The 20,122-nt window shown below is 41.9% G+C and overlaps 1 protein-coding gene across 2 annotated transcripts in view; it reads left to right on the forward strand.

The window, feature by feature from the left end:
* The first annotated feature begins 41 nt into the window (after positions 1-41).
* PMM2 (phosphomannomutase 2) overlaps positions 42-20,122 on the forward strand; it is a 31,289-nt gene continuing 11,208 nt past the window's right edge. The window contains exons 1-7 of one of the 2 annotated variants that reach the window (XM_066576159.1): positions 42-186; positions 1,772-1,883; positions 3,315-3,391; positions 3,478-3,569; positions 3,884-3,983; positions 5,050-5,125; positions 5,273-5,388. In XM_066576159.1, coding sequence (XP_066432256.1) covers positions 124-186; positions 1,772-1,883; positions 3,315-3,391; positions 3,478-3,569; positions 3,884-3,983; positions 5,050-5,125; positions 5,273-5,388 — 636 coding nt within the window. In that variant the 5' untranslated portion in view covers positions 42-123. The remainder of the gene's footprint in view (positions 187-1,771; positions 1,884-3,314; positions 3,392-3,477; positions 3,570-3,883; positions 3,984-5,049; positions 5,126-5,272; positions 5,389-20,122) is intronic. The other variant, XM_066576160.1, reaches the window with a different exon arrangement.

Genomic DNA, 20,122 nt, shown 5'->3' on the forward strand with positions numbered 1-20,122 from the left:
CCCTCTGTGCGCCAATAGCGCTTATGGGAGTTGTAGTTCCAACCAGGAAGTAGTGATGTGGCCGGACGACGGAAGCCGAGAGCGGACACTTCATTCATAAGGAACTAAGTGGTGGCTGCTGCAATGGCAGGACGAGATGTGCTCTGCCTGTTTGATGTGGATGGCACGCTGACAGCTGCCAGGCAGGTACTTGTGTCCGCGGCTGCAGAGCTGCAACTCTTATCAGTCTAGGCATGCTGAGATTTGTGGTTCTACAGCTGGAAAGTTTGGTTTGCATGTTACCTGCTGTAGGGGTGATTTAATGCTCCTATATACTGATGGCTTTTTAGTATCACCGTTACCAGGGGCGGACCTAGAATTGATGGGCTCCATAGCAGTAACTTTAATGCCCCCACGTTATGGTGTCCGGGCCAGTTCTCCACCTACGTAGTTGCACTTTGGAGGAGGTCCTGCAGGGTAGCAGTTACCACTGGAGCCTTAAAGGGGGACACAGACCCCTCCGCCCCATAGTAATACCCCAGTATTATAAACCGCACATGGTATATAGGGCCCCTAGAGCTTCTAGTTACACCTCTGGCCGCCTCCTGCATATGTTTTTACTACAATGGCGCAAACAAAGTTGGGGCCCCCTCTCTCCAGGGCCCGCAGCAGTCGCACCTTCTGTCTCTATGGTGTGTACACCGCTGATTGGTACCATGTGGGACATTAAGGATGTATGTTGTGGGTTTATGAACTGTATAATACACCGGGCACTGCAAGTCCCAGCATGCCATAAGAGCTGCAAAGTAGTGATGGGCTGCTGGAACTTGCGGCTTTACAACAGCAGTAGGGGGGGGGGGGTGATCACCGCTGTAGGTAGTAAGGAACATCTCAGGCATACAGCTGGAGGCATAGAAAGTTAATTCTTCTACTTTTGCCGCCTCATTTCTGCTGCATTAGGGCACAGCTGTGATGATCTGTTTATTCTGAGTCTACTGTAGTCGGACATCCACCTCCTGGGGGCACCTGCCCACTGGCGAGGGCGATATCAGGCTGTGAATCATGGCCCAACATCGCCCTCGCAATCCATGTGAAACCCCTGGATGCAAGGCGTTTTCATGTGAACACAGCCTCGCATCACTGGAGGGGATTCCCCCTGTCACAACCACGGCAGAGGATCATAGAGTTCTCCATTGCTTTCAATGGGGCCGGTGCTCCTGCCCCATTGAAAACAATGGGCGATATCGCCAAAAGAAAGGACATGCTGTGATTTTTTTTTTTTTCACGCAACATTACGTGAGTTTAAACATTGCAAAGGGGAACGAAACCATTGAGAATCATTGGTTTCATAACTATGTGTTTTTACTCATCACCAGTGTGAAGGGCCCCCTGAGTCACCACTGGTTCTGGCTTCTGCTCTGTTCCTCTGCTGTGCTTTACACTGCGGCTCTGCTTGCTCATCTTAGCTGCTGCGTATAGACATAAGCCCAACAGGAACCTCACATTCCACTGCTGTACACTTGGAGACCGTCTGTGCTCTGCATGCTGATGGTTCCTCTCCGCTATATGGTGTGACGGAGCACTAGCTGGCCCTGTTCACAGATTACAGGGGGGGGGAACCAAGTGAGCAAAAGCATAAAACTTACAGATTTGGAATTGGCGTCTTTCAAACTAGTTGCTGATGACTGAAAAGCCCCATAAAACTACAGAGTCCCTGTCACAGCGCGGAGGCTCTTTGTGAGGGTAATGTCTGGGAAGTTGGGCAATAGCCTCTTTCTGTTTTGTATTTTAGAAGGTCACTCCTGACATGGCAGAATTCTTACAGAATTTAAGAAAAAAGGTGAAGGTTGGAGTTGTCGGAGGGTCGGATTTTGAGAAAATTAAAGAACAGCTGGGAGATGATGGTAAAATGCAACAAAATTGATCAATCTATGTCTCCATCCATCTTAACCCCTTGTCTTCTTGCTATGTGTGGTATGTACACCGAGCGATCCCTGCATTAGAAACAGCTGGGGTGTGACATCCTGTGATCAGTAACGCGGTACCATGTGATGGCGCATCACAATCTGCTCTCAGACAATGCGTTGACCTCCCCTCTCCGCAGCAGAAGGAAACCTTTCGCAGTCACGGGTAAACGAGGTGACTTGAGGGACTGCAGACAGATTGTTGGTGCCCGGAGGTGTGGCACCAGTAATTCCGAAACAGTGGCACTTGTCTGTACCCAAGCCATGGTAGCAAGAGTGTACCAAGACTGGTAGAACCATGGATTAACATCCGACAGAAGATCACACAGCAGCAGGCCACGTGGTTGATCCTAGAGGCGAGCATTGGGTGGTACACCTGATATCTCAGCAATGATGCGCCACAGTGGACCAACCTACCCATCAGTACAATAGTGGGGAAGTAAGAGAGATTTCCACAAAGACCATGTGGTGTACCTCGCGTTGGCTAGGGATCAGTAGTCGAAGACTGACAAGGATGCCCTTGATGACCGCGTGCAACTGTCAACAACGCCGTGCATGGGACTTGGAAAGATGCCACTGGACCTTGGGCACATGGCAGAAAGTTGTCTGAGGTGACGAGTGATTGGCCAAAAAGGTGGGCCAGCCCGTTATTGGGTAGATATTCCTAATGCTTTCTTCTTTTAGCTTTAGGATGAGAGTCTTCAGATCCTGAAGCCAAAAAAAGAAAGTGAGAAGATGAGACTTAACCTGAACATCAAGAGGACAAAGATCATGACCAATGCCATCAAGGAAGTCCTCATAAAGGTCAACAATGAGGAAATTGAAGTGGTTAGTAGTTCCGTATTCCTTGGGTCCCTTAATTGCAGCTCGACAGCTGAGATTGCAACATATGGCTGCAAGACGAGGACATTAAGGGCAGCAGACTAAAGAAAAATTGATGCTTTTTGACTGCGGGGTTTGAGAAAAATTTTATGAATCCCCTAGACAGCTAGGGTGACCAACCAAGCTGTCCTGGATCGTATCACTCCAGAGGTGTCCTTGGAAGGTGAGATCACCAGACAGAGACTGACTTTGGACACGTGAGAAAAAAAGATGCTACTTGGAATGGTCAGTGGTAAAAGGAAACGGCGAAAACAAAAGACTCGTTGGCTGGACACCATTAAGAAGGATGCGGGAAAAGACGTCAGGCAGTTGAAAGCAGACATAGAGAATGGAGAAGCGTGGAGAGTATCCAAGAATCAGACATGACTGAATGGATAGAATTGAAATTCCTAATGCGGTGATGGTTCAGTGTACATAAATAATGTAGGCCTTGTTCTTTGCCCACTACCCACCGTTGTTTTTACTCTGTTACCCAAATTTCAATTTCAGTGGTTGAAAAGTTTGACTATGTGTTTGCTGAAAACGGCCTGGTGGCGTATAAGGATGGAAAGTTTCTTTGCAAACAGGTTAGCGTTATACTTTTTTTTTTTTTCTTACGTTTTTTTTTTTCTGAATGTTATTCTATGACTACTGTATGATTCCTTTGTTGCAGAGCATCCATGCCCACCTGGGAGAGGACTTATTACAAGACATAATCAACTACTGTCTGGCATATATTGCCAAACTGAAACTGCCAAAGAAAAGGTTTGTAAAAGGAAACGTTGGTTTTATTTTGTTTTTATCATTGAAGAATTGATATTCTGTAATACATGTACAGAACCTACTTCATTAGTAATGCTCAGCGTCATGTGCTGCTTCCCTATTATGAAGCAGAGCATAACCGCTCATGGCAAAGGCTCGTCACTTAGCCAATAGAGGGACATCCCAAGCAGTCTCTGTGTTGTCTAATAATAAGGCAAATAGAAAGGTATTGCCCCGATGATACAAGGCTTTACAAACATGAAAAATAAGCAAATATTTGTAACAAATTCTGAACCGCTACCTGTTTTTAATCTCAGGGGGACATTTGTTGAATTTCGAAATGGGATGCTGAACGTCTCACCTATTGGAAGGAACTGCACCCAGGAGGAACGTATTGAGTTCTATGAATTGGATAAAGTAGGTGAAACATTTAGGACAAAAGAAATATAGCATTTTTGAAATAATAAGCACAGGATTTAGAAAAGGTAAAAGATGATTCACTAGTAGTTTAGTGTAGCAGAGAGCTTAAAGGGCCCCTGAGCAGCATGAACTACTGGTGCTCAAAGATGAGGGAACTTGGAGTCCAGGGAGATATGTTTTATACTTATCCAGTCCCCCATAACTGTGCTGTGTCCCCACGAATTCGGCATCACACCGTGTGACTCTTTTGCGCTCTCCTATAGAGAATAGTAGAGTTACATTGTGTGCGCAGTTACGGGGGACCGGGTGAGTATAAAACATACCTCCCCATACTTCTCCTTCCCTCATCTTTAAGCACCATAATGTAGTTTATGCTGCTCACTGAGGCCATTTAAAGGGGTGTTCCAGCTACAAAATAGAAATTGTGAAAATGCTGAAATGTAGGAAGCACAGCTTTTTATCCTGGGATAGCCAGCAAAGTGGACGAAATCTGCAAAAATAGATAGACATAGATTTCCACTATGGTTTCCACAAATCTTTGTTGTGTGTGTGTTTTTTTTTTTTGTTTGTTTTGCTTTTTTTTTTTCTTGCTGCATCTAGTGATTTTTGACTATGTTCATAAACCTTGCATTTGGTAAAAGTTAATCTGACAGCTGGTTAATTTGACTATTCAAAAGACTGATGGAATAATGCCTCTACAGCGCCACCTATTAGAAGGCAGCATTCCTGCAAGTCAATGTCAGACCTATTCACAAGCCTTGTATCAATGATTGAGAATATATTCATAGTCAATGTTATTACTTCTAGTCATTGTTACAAGGCTTGTGAAGAGGTCTGACATTGACTTGCAGGAATGCTGCCTTCTGATAGGTGGCGCTGTAGAGGCATTGTTCAGTCCTACATTTGCATATTCAGATTTCCCAGAGGAGCATGTATGACCTTCTAGGTGCTCTCCCTAAGGAGAAACTATACCCTTCCTGACCCTCAGCTGGTTAAGTCCCGTCTAAGACCAGTTTTATTAGATCACTTTGATGAATGTTGTTCATTTACTTTTCATTCTTAGAAAGAACATTTCAGAGATGATTTTGTTGCAGAGTTGCGGAAGGCGTTTGATGGAAAAGGCCTCACGTTTTCAATAGGTAATTAATGGAAGCACTTACAGTGAAATAATTGAGCAGAATTAATGTCTCCTCACTGTGAGGTGTCAACTGGGCCATAACCTGAAAATTAGTTGTCATTTACATTTTTGCCAACTTTAACCTAAACCATTTGTTTTGTATCCATAGGTGGGCAGATCAGCTTTGATGTGTTTCCCAACGGCTGGGACAAGACATACTGCCTAGGTATTCTTGAAAAGGAGGCATTCTCCCAAATCTACTTCTTTGGAGACAAAACAATGCCAGTGAGTATTCGGTACAGGTTTCTCATGGTCTGATGTCATTATAGGGAGTTGTCTCATCCAGACCACCCTATGTCCTATAAGAGCATTTGGATGTAAGGGGGCTCTAGCTCTGGCAGAACAGGCCCTGCTTTTATATTACCAGGTTGCCTCTTCATGCTGTAATGAGATGAAGCGCTGTTAATTGTGTAGCAAAGTTGTACACCTGTTTCAATTCCACAGCTGCAGAATATGCTGGCGCTATATAAATAAGGCATAATATTTATTATTTGATAAGTGGTAATGTGAAATTTTTTTCAGGAACTGTAATGGGAAAATAAATGATGAAAGCGGCCAGTAGATGGAGACAGGATTACAATGTCTAAATGTCACACTATTTCTATGGCAGTCAAGGCTTTCTTGAAATAAGTATACAATGATTTATTCAGCAAAATCATCCAATCACCTTAAATGCTGAAGATTTTTTTTTACTGGTTGATTTGGAGACTGTAACGAGACATTGACAGGCATCCGGTGAAGTGAATCATAGAATGGTAGAGTTGGAAGGGACCTCCAGGTTCATCTGGTACAACCCCTGCTCAGTGCAGTTATCACTAAATCATCCCAGACAGATGTCTGTCCAGCCTTTGTTTGAACACTTCCACTGAAGGATAACTCACCACCTCCTGTGGTAACCTGTTTCACTCATTGATCACCCTTACTGTCAGAAAGTTTTTTCTAATATCTAATTTGTGTCTCCTCCCTTTCAGTTTCATCCCATTGCTTCTAATCTTTCCTTATACAAATGAGAATAGGGCTGTGTAGAGAGAATTTGTTTACCAAGAAGAAGACTATCAGATTCCGTGTAGTAATCTGAGCTCAGGAGAAATACAAATTAATACCAGTAGTATCAAGTGATTTCTGCTTTAATTTTAAGGTGGTCAAAGATTATATATTATAAATGACATCACAGCAAAAGTTTATACCTCCAAGGTGAATAAGGATATATGATAGGCTTAAAATATAAGTGATTAACATAAGTTACACCTCCTTAAGTGTATCTATTACATACAATAAGACCGTCATAAATTCAGGGAGAAGGAAGGCCTGGGAAGGCACCATACAGTCTAGTCACTTCTCCCTGTGTATGTTATACTATAAACATACATGAGTGATTTAATAGACTGTCTTATCTCCTAATCTTTCTTCCTCAGAAGACATGCAGGCCTATAGAAGAGTTTCGTTTAACCCCTTCACTGCTATATATTCCTAGTCTACAATGCAATATAGAATAATTAACTGATACATTGATCTACAATTTTCTTAACATTCCCCACTTTAGATCAATATGTCAACACAGTAAATACACATATATAATGACTCTACCTACCACAGACCCCCTGGCTACGGCCCGAAGCTTTATTACCAGGAGGCCTGGGTTCACACCAATACTAAGTATGTAATTATTTCATATAAAAGTATTACATTGATGCATATATATATATGTGAAGTCATTCCACTAATTGTACCCCAAATTAGGCCCGCCCCCCAAGAGAAGCTTGGCCTTGATTTATCATGAAATTGATGCTCCTTTCTTCATATATAAATGATTGTCCATCATGATATAAAATCTTACTTATTGAAGTGTCCATCAGTTATTAGAGCGATCCTCCGGTACAATCAGGACACACTGGAATCAAAATGTCACACTTCAAAATCATCAAAGTAAAATGGCGCTTTCTTCGTAGAACTTTTAACCATCACTTGTCATACAGAGGTGGTCACCTGACCCAGTAAGGCATCTTGTTCTTCGTCATCTTGTATATTTTGAAACATAGTTTTGGTGATGGAAGTGTTAATAAGGTTTTGTAACAGTCCTCGAATACATGGAATACAACAACAACCGCAAAGTACTAGAATGGAGGCAAATACTGACATAGAGACTAATGTGGAGTATATGACTTGTGACCAGTGTCCGAACAAGTTTTCCAACCAGTCTGTGAATGGATTGTCTATACCAGAGTTCTCAGCTAGTTCATTTGATAATGCATTTAACCCTTCCAGTGCTCGAGTAACACTACCATCAGGTGCTGTGTTATTAGGAATGAAAGTACAACAATATCCTCCAATCATTTTACAAACTCCTCCTTTTTCTGCTAGTAACATATCAAGAGCCATTCTATTTTGCCATGCAATGAGTGAGGTAGGTCCTAGTTGTTCCGCTAGGCCCTTGATTGCATCTCTTGTATAATTAACAAATCTCTGTTGGTTATAATATATATAATTAATCCAGTCTACATTTTTATTCACTGTTACCCACCATGCAAGAAGAGACTCAAACCCCGCAGCTATCTGATTCCTTGCCTTATACTCGTCCGGTACCCCCCTTGGGACCCCGATGGTGTCAATGTAAACATTGGCGTCAAAGGAACCTTTGGGAGAGGTGTCCCTAGTTCTCCGGACACGGCCCTTGCTGTTGTCCTCGGAGGTCATGAGGTACACAGGCATTATCAGTTGTACCAAAGCACAATCCCCGTTGAGGTCCGTACCTGGCACCTGTTTTAAACGCCTGTCCCCACACAACCACCACACGTCTGCACGTGCTCTCTGTAGCTCAGGCCATATCCCAGAAAATAGCGTGCCCTTTACAGTTATCCTCTCCGCACAGTATCCCTTAGGCAGTCTCCCGTAGTCTGCCTCGGTCCCATTACCAGGTAATGCGAAGCAAGTATAATTCCCAGGATAAGAGACAACGGCAGGTGGTATTTGGTCCCCGCTCACAGGTGGAAACAGCAAACTCAATGTATAACATGGATCACTTATCTGTGGGGTGTAGGTAGAATTGAAAAGCTTAATCATACATTTTAACCCTTCAGGATCAGTAGCATTGCTGAGTGGAAAAGGTATTGTGCCCAAGTGTGGTCTGGCTGTGGCACAAATGATACAATTTTCTTTTCTCAAACTATGTGCAGTGTATCTTAACCATTCCAACCATTTATTCTTTTCCTCATATCCCACTTCTAAAGCTAACTGGTCTTCCATTGTGAGATTTGTAAACCTTATAGTGTCACCGAAATCTTCAACCATTGTGTCACTCTGTGTTTTAGTTACTTCCATATATTTTGTTTTATTTTGAATTACTTGTATAAAGAAATGTCCTATTGGATTTATTCCAGATACCCATGCACCTATAGCAAACAGCCTTTGGTCTTTTAAGATAGGGTTTTGCAGTGTGATTAACAATTGATTACAATCTTTGCTATGTGTGCATGGGGAGTTTACTGCCTTTATTACAGATAATCTTTTCTTTAAACTTTGTGCATCTGTCCTTGACATTGTATAACCCCAATCCTGGGCCGCAGTGGTCCACAAGGCTTGAGACCAACCTGTACATTCAGTTCCAATATCAAGAAAACAAATATATTTGTCTGCCCAGGTAAGTTTCTTTGCTGCAGTGTGATCGCCACAGTTCATCAACTGACACATGTCTACTAGTATGGTGCTTGTCACTCCTTCTATAAACGTTAAATTTAGAGCTCTACCAGTATCCTCCCATTGTGTAGGATCAGGGTAAATATGATGATGACCTCTGACAATTTCAGGGGTGTCATCAATAGCATTCCCCAGACTCACCAATACACCAAAAAGAAATGCTATTCCTGCCATTTTGTCTTTACCGAGGAGGCCTTTGGGGAAAGGGGTGTGGATTTCTTCACCGGTTTGAGACGAGGACCACCTAATGTGGCCCCCCCCTTTGTAGTGGGCTTTTTAAACCAGAACCTCCTCAGCACACTGTCCCTGCCCTGCCTGTGTTACCTTTTTACAGTGAGATTGGTGAATCCAGGTTTGCCGTTCAGCAATCTTTATTGCTGTGGGGGTGGTGAGGAGTACTTGGTAAGGTCCTTCCCACTTTGGGGTCTTCCAGCTCTTTTTCTTTATAACTTTGATTAGGACCCAATCACCTGGTATTATTTTCTCGTCCCATTGTACTGGTTCTTCTGGAACAGAATTGGAAAGAATGATTTCTTTAGATTGCAATAATTTAGCCATGTATTCTGCAAGAGTCCTATCTGCTTCTTCATCCCCCCTTACTATATTAAGTTGAGGTATTTTAAATGGTTTACCATACATTATTTCAAATGGACTTAACCCTTTCCAATCCAATGTCTGACGTCTAAAGACATTATGATTTAAGGCTGTACAGCTCCGATGTTGGAAGACGTCCCTTGGGGTTCTCTTACTGTATATTGCCAGCCTTTCTGCTGTCGGAGCCTATCAAACGTGTTACCTCATGCAGTACTGTCTTTAGCCAGCAGTTAGCGCCGTTGTATAACGGCAGAAAGAGAGTAAGCCCCCTAGGAAAACCAGGATACAAATTGGATTGGAAAGGGTTAAACCTTCCTTAGTGGGGGTAATATGCATACTAAGTACTGCTAGAGGTAAGCAATATATCCAATTCCTTCCCGTCTGCTCCATGGCTTTCTTAAGTTTGTTTTTAAGTATACCATTATGTCTTTCTACCAATCCTGCTGATTGAGGATGGTAGGCACAGTGATGTTTCAACTCTATATTTAATACTTCTCCTAGCTTGGAGATGACTTCGTTCACAAAATGGGCTCCATTGTCACTATAAATCCTCTCTGGTACTCCAAACCTAGGTATTATTTCCCTTAGTAATGCTTTAGCCACTGTGGCTGCATCTGACTGACCCGTGGGAAACACTTCTATCCACTTAGTTAAAGCATCTATAATAACTAGGCAGTATTTCTTACCTTCACATTTGTTTAATTCAATATAATCCATACAAATGTGCTGGAAGGGATACTGAGGTGTCGGAAAATGCCCCCTTTTTGGTCTTATATTCCCTTGTGCATTGTGTTTTGCACAGACAAGACAGGACAAACAAAATTTTTTTGAGTAACTTGTGAAGCCATACGCTGTGAATACTTTAGATATCAGTGCAACCATCCCTCCTGTTGAGACATGGCAGAGACCATGGCTCAATACTGCTGCATATCTGAATAGTGACTTAGGTAGGATGGGTTTATCGTCTGTGGAAACGTATAATCCATCCTTCTGTATGGCTCCTTTGTTTATCCAGTATTGTATCTCATTTTGTGGGGCATGTGTTTGCATATCTTTGAGTATTTGCATGTCTAGGGTTACAGTTTCTGGCATATACATTTGTTGTGTCTGTGAAGCTTCCTTTGCAGCCTCATCTGCTCTTCTGTTCCCTATAGAAATGGGATCTTGGTTGGACGTATGCGCTTGACATTTACAAATTGCTAGTTGTGCGGGTAGTTGTATAGCATCAAGTAATTGTAAAATCAAATCTTTATGGTTTATGTCTTTCCCTGTGGAGGTGACCATCCCCCTGTTTTTCCATTGTTGTGCAAACACGTGTACTGTAGAAAAGGCATATTGGCTATCAGTGTAAATAGTGACCTTCTTACCCTGTGCCCACTGACAGGCCTTAGTCAGAGCTACTAGTTCTGCTGCTTGTGCAGAGTAGTGCTTTGGCAAGGACCCAACTATTACAGTCTGTTCCAGTGTAACCACGGCATATCCGGTGGCGTTAGTGCCATCAGGGTTTTTCCTGGATGACCCATCTACAAAGAGAGTGTATTCAGCATCCATAAGAGGTATATCCTGTAGATCTGGTCTGGGTAAAACATTTTGCGCTATCTCCCCCAGACAGTTATGTGGAGTACCGTCTGAAGAAATAGGCAGTAAGGTAGATGGATTGAGTGTTGTGCATCTCTCAATTGTCAGATGTGGCTGTGAGAGCAGTAGTGTCATACAGGAGAGATGTCTGGAAGGACTAAGATATGAGATCTTGTTTTGCAGGAGAATAACTGCAACAGCGTGTGGTACTTTCAGTGTAAGTGGGTGGAAGAGTACTATAGTGGCAGAAGATTTGATTGCTTCAGCTGCTGCTACTACCGCTTGTACACAGGGGGGGAGCGCACGGGCCACTGGATCTAATCTGCAAGAGTAATATGCTAACGGTCTCTGTTTACCACCGTGTTCCTGAGTTAACACGGAGGTCATATATCCTTCCCTTGAGTCAACAGTTTGCACAAAGGGCTTGCTGTAATTTGGGAGGCCCAAGACAGATGTGCCCACCAGAGTCTGTTTTAATGTAACAAAGGCTTCTTCAGAGGGCGCATCCCACTGGATCTTATCAGCTGCAGCCAGAGGTTCATCATAGATGAGTCTGGTAAGAGGTGCTGTCAGAGATGCATAGTTTGGGATCCAGGCTCTGCAGAAGTTTGTCATTCCCAAAAAAGACATCATTTGTTTTTTTGTTTGTGGTTTTGGGACTTCCAGGATTGCTTTTTTTCTGATGTCGTCTAAATGCCTACCTTCATGGGACAGATTATACCCCAAATATTTAACTGTTTGCTGACAATATTGGAGTTTCTTCCTATTTACTTTATGGCCTTGCTCATAGAGAAACCTCAAGAGTGCAATTGTGTCCTCCCTACAATTCTCCTCACTGTCTGCTGCCAGCAGTATGTCATCAACATACAGTAGCAGCTGACTACCTTTAGGAGGTTGGAACTGGGCTAAGTTTGCTGACATAGCCTGGGAGAAAATTGTAGGAGACTCACAATACCCCTGTGGTACCCTGGTAAAGGTATATCTTTTTCCCCTATACGTGAAAGCAAACCAAAATTGGTGATCAGGGTGTACAGGTATGCTAAAAAAAGCATTACTAATATCCAAAACAGTAAAATGAGTAGATTCTGGTCTGAGGTCATTAAGTAAGGTATGTGGATCTGGTACTGTGGGGGCTCTTGGAATTACGGCCTTATTAACTTGTTGTAAATCCTGCACCATCCTCCATCCCATGGATGGAGGAGCCTTTTTAACTGGGAACAGAGGTGTGTTGCAGGGACTGTCTGGACATGGCACAATGACTCCTGCTTGTAACAGATCTTTGATTATAGGCTCTATGCCAAGTTCAGCTTCTGGTTTAAGGGGGTACTGTCTCTGATGTGGACGGAAGGTAGATCTAGGAGTAATAGTGACTGGTTCTACTCCCTTTATCAATCCAACATCAGCTGGCCCTTTTGACCACAGACTATCAGGCAACTGTTCAAGGTCAGTCTCCTGCACTGTAAGGTTTATGTGTCAGGGTAACAACGATCCTTCTGAAATCAAGGCTTCAGGATGTGCTACCAAAGTAGTTTGGACTATTTTTGCAAATGATTTTAACTTAGGATTTTCCCAGATGCCATCTGACCTCCGGATCCAATCCTTACTTTGTTTACAAGCACGTATAAATTGGCCTAGTTCTTTCCATTCTGCGTTTGGTGGTTTTGAGAGGGATATATGGGGGCTTAGTCCTTTGTATAGTGACTGCATGTGTTCACTAAGGATACATGAGGCTGCGGAAAATCCCTCTGTATCCCAGAATATCTGTTCCACTGTGATGGATGTGGGACTCTCTCTAAACAATTCCTTTTCATACGAGATATCCGGCCCTTGATAGAACCGGTACCACATAGTACAATGAAGATTTAGTTCTGGCTGAAACTCCACCCTGGCGGAAAGCGTTTTTTCACCAGGATGGCATTGCAGTGCTGTAATTACTTGTTTCTCTGCCTCCTTCATTATGTTGTTTACTTCCCACCTACATTGCTCCACTGCTATCTTCAGTGTGTAGTATGTCTGCAGTTCTCCAGGGGCTGTTCTAACTTCAAATTTATTTCCCTTGGGGATAATAGAAATACCTAATTCCGTCATCATATCACGTCCCAATAAATTTACTGGACATATTCGAGACACTATAATCTGACATTTTACAGACTTATTTGTCTCTGGGTCCGTTATGATAACGGGTTCAGAGAGGGATTCCCTGTGGGTCCGGCCATTAACCCCTCTTACCATGATATGACTGTTACTGCATTTTACATCAGGTACATCATTGGGATGTATTAATGTCCTGGTCGCTCCTGAGTCCACCAGGAAAGTAATCATCCGCCCATTCACCTGGAGATCTATCTCAGGCAGAGTAGAAATTGCCAAGAGATCCTCCAAGTGTTGTACATCCACCTCTTCTAGTCATTTTTCCCATGGTGTCCGAGAGTATTCGTTCTCTGGACATCCTCGGGCAATATGACCAGATTTCCCACAATTCCAACACACAATTGAGTCCCTGAACGGCGCCCGACCTCTGCTTCTCCCTCTACCTCTACCTCCACGTCCTCTCGCTGTCCAATGACCTCTCTGACTTTCCTGAACCATCGCATCACATTCTTCCCCCTGTATAAAAACCCTCACTCTCTCACCCTTCTTTCCCTTTTCTTTGTAAAATTTTTCCGCATGTTTTGCATACTCCAAAACATCCTGCAATGATCCTGTTCTAAGGGTAACCATATGCTTCGTTATATAACCTCCTATTTCTTTCTTAAGTCCACTTACAAACGCATTCTTTAACTGCTGATTATATGCAGCATTCGGATCATCTCTCTCTTCCTGATTTCCCTCTGGTGCCTCTAGTCCACTATAGATGTCAAATACTTCCTTCAGTCTATGATAATACTGATCTACATCCTCATCATCTCTCTGAGTACATCTATTTATTTCCACCCAATTCGTCCTTCTAGCCCACCTATTCCTACATCTTTGAATTAAATTGTTTGTTCTTTCTATTAAATCCTGATTATCATGTGGAAGGGGTCTACCATCTCCTCCCCTCCCATTCCAATTGCCTTCTACAGAACTCCAATCTGGCCCTAGAATTCTTCTAGCTGCTCTCTCTATTTCTTCCCCATTCAATTTATAGCTTCTCATTAACCCTCTGAATTGTTCATCAAACTGTCGGGGGTCTATTTTTGGATGCTTAATATGCTCTGTTGCTTTTACAACATCCTTCTCTGTCCATGGTCTGTATACTTCCATGGTGGCAGGATGTTGACCCCCCTGGCCATCATCTAGCCCACCCCGGGGGTTTGGGACATCAATCATAGGGAAGACATCCTTACTCTGTTGCGCTACTCGTTGAATCATTTGTCTCTCACTCCTGCGGGGGCCCTGGGTTACAGGAATCTTGAGATTACTATCATCTAACGAGGAATCTATATGATGATTTGGCAATGGAGGAGCATTAGGTGTAGAATTTTGCCCATATGGGGGTGGTTGTGCACTATCCAAACCCCCATATGCAGCTACAGGGATAGGTGGCACAGTTTGTACAGGGCAGACTAAATGATCATCTTCTTTATCTACTAGAGGCATCATTTCAGTTTTTGCTGCATTGGATCTACTTTTTATCTGAGTATGGCGGGTTTGGGCTTCTTTTAACCAGGCTTCAGCAGCGGATAATCCGTATTTCTGCTGATCTTTAGTTGATTTTGTCCGTATTTTATCACATAATTCTTTACAACTAGTGACTTTCAATTTATTTTTAAATCCATATTTCTTTTCCCACTTGTCACAATATTTGACATAGTCAGGATCTAACTTGTGCATGTACTTCTTATCCCCTTCAAGGACTTCCTGTCGTTGGCAACAACAACATAGACACGCGCAGGAAAATGCCTTACAGTTTGTATTTCCCATTGTTAGTAATTATGTTCTTGGCGCCGATTTACAAGACAAACAACATAAAACAAGCCTCTGGCCACTAAAATATATAGTGAAAACGCAAAGGTCCCTTACCAGAATCGCTGCTTCGCTTTATACACGAAGACCCCCTTTCAGTTTCACCGAGTAGGGCCTGTGAACATCGAACACAATAAGGGACTTGTCCGAAAACAACCTGCACAGCGAGGCTGGTCCTTAATGTGTCCTAGAGGTCAATGCCCACGTATCGGATCCACTCATCTCAATCACTCACACATTCAATATAAGACAGCAATACAAATATTACAATATGTTAGTAGGCGGCCGCCCTCTTTGTATATTCTTAGTTATTCTATAACATAATATCAAGGAAAAAAGAAGTAGTAAGGAAATAATGAGTAAAGTTCCCTCAACACAAAACTTATCACAATGTTGTACTCTTGGCGACACCCATGTGTCGTTAGACGTCATTTAACCCCTTGTTTAACGTGCAGCACGGAGTGATTCTTTCCTGTAGCCTTCTCACAATGGCTATGGTCTCACATAGACTACTGCTATTGCCCCCTTGGCAACCAATTCGTCTATACTTCCTTCTCATTTACTATACACATTTTAAAATTGTCTAAGCAATGAAGAATACAGAAAAGGCAGAAAGATGAAGGAAAAAGGTATACAATCGGTATACTTACTACACGTTATCTGGAAGGCCTCTAAATTCTCAGGCTAGTTCGGAAAAACGTCACTGTTTCGGACAGGATGCCCAACTGGCCTCTAATGACGTCTAAGCAAGACGGAGGTCTTTTAGTGATCGGAGAGTACTTCAGACCCACCTGTTCAGTCAGTGTCCTGTCCCTCTGCAGTGAGAGTTTCCGGCTCGAAGGACCAAAAATGTAGAGAGAATTTGTTTACCAAGAAGAAGACTATCAGATTCCGTGTAGTAATCTGAGCTCAGGAGAAATACAAATTAATACCAGTAGTATCAAGTGATTTCTGCTTTAATTTTAAGGTGGTCAAAGATTATATATTATAAATGACATCACAGCAAAAGTTTATACCTCCAAGGTGAATAAGGATATATGATAGGCTTAAAATATAAGTGATTAACATAAGTTACACCTCCTTAAGTGTATCTATTACATACAATAAGACCGTCATAAATTCAGGGAGAAGGAAGGCCTGGGAAGGCACCATACAGTCTAGTCACTTCTCCCTGTGTATGTTATACTATAAACATACATGAGTGATTTAATAGACTGTCTTATCTCCTAATCTTTCTTCCTCAGAAGACATGCAGGCCTATAGAAGAGTTTCGTTTAACCCCTTCACTGCTATATATTCCTAGTCTACAATGCAATATAGAATAATTAACTGATACATTGATCTACAATTTTCTTAACAGGCTGATCCCTCTGCACTGTGACAGCCCTTCAGATATTTGTAGACCGCTATTAAGTTTCCTTTCAGCCTTATTTTTTGCAAGCTAAACATTCCCAGATCCTTTAACCGTTCCTCATAGGACATGATTTGCAGACCACTCACCATCTTGGTAACTCTTCTCTGAACTTGCTCCAGTTTGTCTACTACTTTTTTAAAGTGGGGTGCCCAGAACTGGACACAGTATTCCAGATGAGAGCTGACTAAGGAAGGGTAGAGGGGGATAATTACCTTGCATGATCTAGACTCTATGCTGGACACAGTATTCCAGAACTGGACACAGTATTCCAGATGAGGGCGGACTAAGGAAGGGTAGAGGGGGATAATTACCTCACGTGATCTAGACTCTATGCTTCTCTTAATACATCCCAGAATTGTGTTTGCCATTTTGGCTGCTGCATCACATTGTTGACTCATGTTCCGTCTATGATCTATTAGTATACTCAAGTCTTTTTCACATGTGCTGCTGCTTAGCTCAATTCCTCCAATTCTGCATGTGCTTTCTTCATTTTTCTTGCCCAGATGTAGGATTTTTGCATTACTCCTTGTTAAATACTATTCTGTTAGTCACTGCACACTGTGCAAGCTTTTCTAGATCTTTTTGAATACTCTCTCTTCCCTAGTGTTAGCTATCCCTCCTAGCTTTGTGTCATCGGCAAATTTGACCAGTTTCCCATCAATTTCCCCCTCCAGATCATTCATAAAAATGTTGAACAACACTGTGACTAGGACAGAGCCTTGTGGTACCCCACTTGATACATTCTTCCACTTGGATGTGCAGCCATTTATGACCACTCTTTAAATACCATCACTCAGCCAGTAGTGAATCTACCTAACAGTTGCCTTGTCGATCCCATATTTGGTCATTTTTTTTCAATAAGTATGGTATGAGATACTTTGTCAAATGTTTTACTAAAGTCAAGATTTACTATATCCACTGCATTTCCCTGATCAACCCAGTCGGTGATTCTGTCATAGAAGGAAATTAGATTAGTCTGGCATGACTTGGTTACAAACCCATGCTAGCTCTGGTTAATTACTCCATTTTTATCTAAGTACTTGCATACATGCTGTTTTAATAATTTGTTCAAAGATCTTTCCCGGTATAGAAGTCAGGCTCACAGGCCTGTAGTTTCCTGGATCTATCTTCTTCCCTTTTTTGAAGATGGGGACATTTGCCCTTTTCCAATCCTTTGGGACTTCTCCTGTTCTCCAGGAATTTTCAAAGATTATGGCAAGTAGTTCAGCAATTACCTCCACTGCTTCCTTTAGTATCCTTTGGGCCTTGAGACTTGAATTCATTTAAGTTAGCTAAGTGTTCCCTCACCATCTCTCTGCTTATAGATAGCCTGCATTCTTTTATTCCCCCAATAGCACAGGGAAGATCAGTTGATGTCCCATCTACTTTCTAAGAGAAAACAGATACAAAATAGGAATTTAAAAGTTTGGCCTTCTCAAAATCATTCTTAACCAATTCCCCATTTTCATCTTGTAAGCATCCAATAGCATCTTTGACTTTTCTTTTGTTTTTGACATTCCCCCCCCAATCCTTTTTTTTTTTTTTATTGCTTTTGGCCTCTGTTGCAAGCCTCAATGTATTATTAGCTTTAGCTTTTCTGACACTTGCCCTACAGTTTCTGCAGACCGCATTATATTCTTTAGATATTTACCCCTCTTTCCATTTGATAAACATATTTCTTTGTTTTTAACATGTGCAAGTTCTGTGCTCATCCATCCTGGTCTCTTTAAATGCTTCCCGTTCTTCCTTCTTTTAGGGATTGTTAACGATTGTGCTTTGAGAATCTCATTTCGCAATATTTCCCAACCTTGTTGGACATTTCTGTCCTTAAGAACATCTAGCCATTGGATTTTTCCTACCCGCTTTCTAAGTTCATTATAATCTACTTTTCTAAAAACCAACCTTGAGGTCTGAGTTTTTTCAGGTCCTCCTCCTCCTCCTTTTTATCCAAAATTCAAGGATAGCATGATCACTGCCTCCTAAGGTCCCAGCCACCCTTATTTCCTCCCTGTTGGTAAGAATTAGGTCCAAGATAATATTCCATAGGGAAGCCATCCTCTAATTAGGTCCAAGATAGCAGATCCCCTGGTTTTCTCTTTTACCTTTTGGAGGATAAAGTTGTTCGCAAGAGCGGATAAGAATTTGTTGGATCAATTACTTTTACCTGAGATTCCCAACAAATGTCTGGATATTCGAAATCTCGCATGATCACTATGTCATGCTTTTTTGAGAGCTTGGCCATCTGATGCAGAAAGAGTTCATCAATATCTTCAGCTTGTCCAGGTGGCCTATAGTAAATGCCAACAATGGTGTCCTTTCTGTTGTTCTCTCCTTGTATTCTTACCAAACAGTTTCTACAGAACTCCCAGCTCTGAAGCTTGAATCTCTGTGGAGATTAATATTTTCCTAACATACAATGCATCACCTCCTCCCCCTTTTTTAGCTGTGTTTCTTATAAATAAGTTGTATTCTTCAAGCCTTGTATTCCAATCATGTGTTCCAATCATGTGTATCATTCTACCAAGTTTCCGTGATGCCTATGACATCATATTTCTCTTCCTGTGGTAGGAGCTCCAATTCTCCTTGTTTGTTTCCCATGCTCTGGGCATTTGTGTAGAAACATATTAGTTTGTGATCGGTGTCTCTTGCTTTTCTACTTTCCTTCTGAATTTTGTGTCTTTTTTTTTTTTTTTTCTCTTTCTTTTCACTTCCAATAGCAAAGTTCTCAAATGGATTAATTAGCTGTATATTTTTACCTGGCCTTTCACTTCCCTTCCCATATTGTTCTAGTTTACAGCTCTCCTAATGAGTAAAGCAAGGCACATTTACTCTTTCTAATGGAATAGTAATTTGATTTTTTTTTTTTTCCACGCTTCCACAGGTGTGAATGTTTGAATGTTTCTTATTGTATTTGTACAAGTTTAGTAAAATAGAAATCACAGAAAATACAATTATAACCACATGGGATTACATACATTAAATTACGGTCCGAAAGCTCCCACATTAAAGCATAACTTTTTATAGATTATATTTTTAATACACAACACCTATACCGACCAACCAAAGTTGTATCACTAGATACAACAGTTGACACAGAGAGCAAATCCACGGACATCATCCAAAATGTACTTTCATTTCTGTAGATTTTCCTATTTACAGTTAGGCGATTCAGTCTCCTGAAATTAATCCATCAGAAGAAAGTTGTATTGCCATAGAGCAGTAGAAAATGGGATCAGATTAGGCACTAACACCTCGTTCACTATTTTCCCCTGGCTACAAATAGAGTAACTGCCTTGAAAAGGGTGACCCTACTTCTCTGTAGCTATCCCTGAGTTGTCTGCTATTGAACCCTATAAAAACAACAACCTTCAGTCACCTTATTAGACTCCCGATGCATTTCCCTATCAATATATGGTCCATTCATCTGATTTAATGGTCTTGAGTTATAACTGTATAATATATAGCACTGACTCCCTAAAGATGGACTGGTGTATACTAGGTAGAGCAATGCACTTTTATATACCCCACTAATGTGTAATGAGCCAATTGGTATAATGAAAAAGAGGTTTGGTACGGTGTTAGCCAGTAGAGCAAAATGTGATTGCTCCCAGCAAGAGAAACCAAGTAATCTTGTAGATATACCTTTTAATGGCTAACAAAAAATACATGATCTAGCGAGCTACCGAATCAATGCTGGGTTCTTCTTCAGGCTTAAATGAAACGGATCTGAAG

This window comes from Eleutherodactylus coqui, chromosome 8 (genome assembly GCF_035609145.1).
Source record: "Eleutherodactylus coqui strain aEleCoq1 chromosome 8, aEleCoq1.hap1, whole genome shotgun sequence".
In the NCBI taxonomy this organism is placed as follows: Eukaryota; Metazoa; Chordata; class Amphibia; order Anura; family Eleutherodactylidae; genus Eleutherodactylus; species Eleutherodactylus coqui.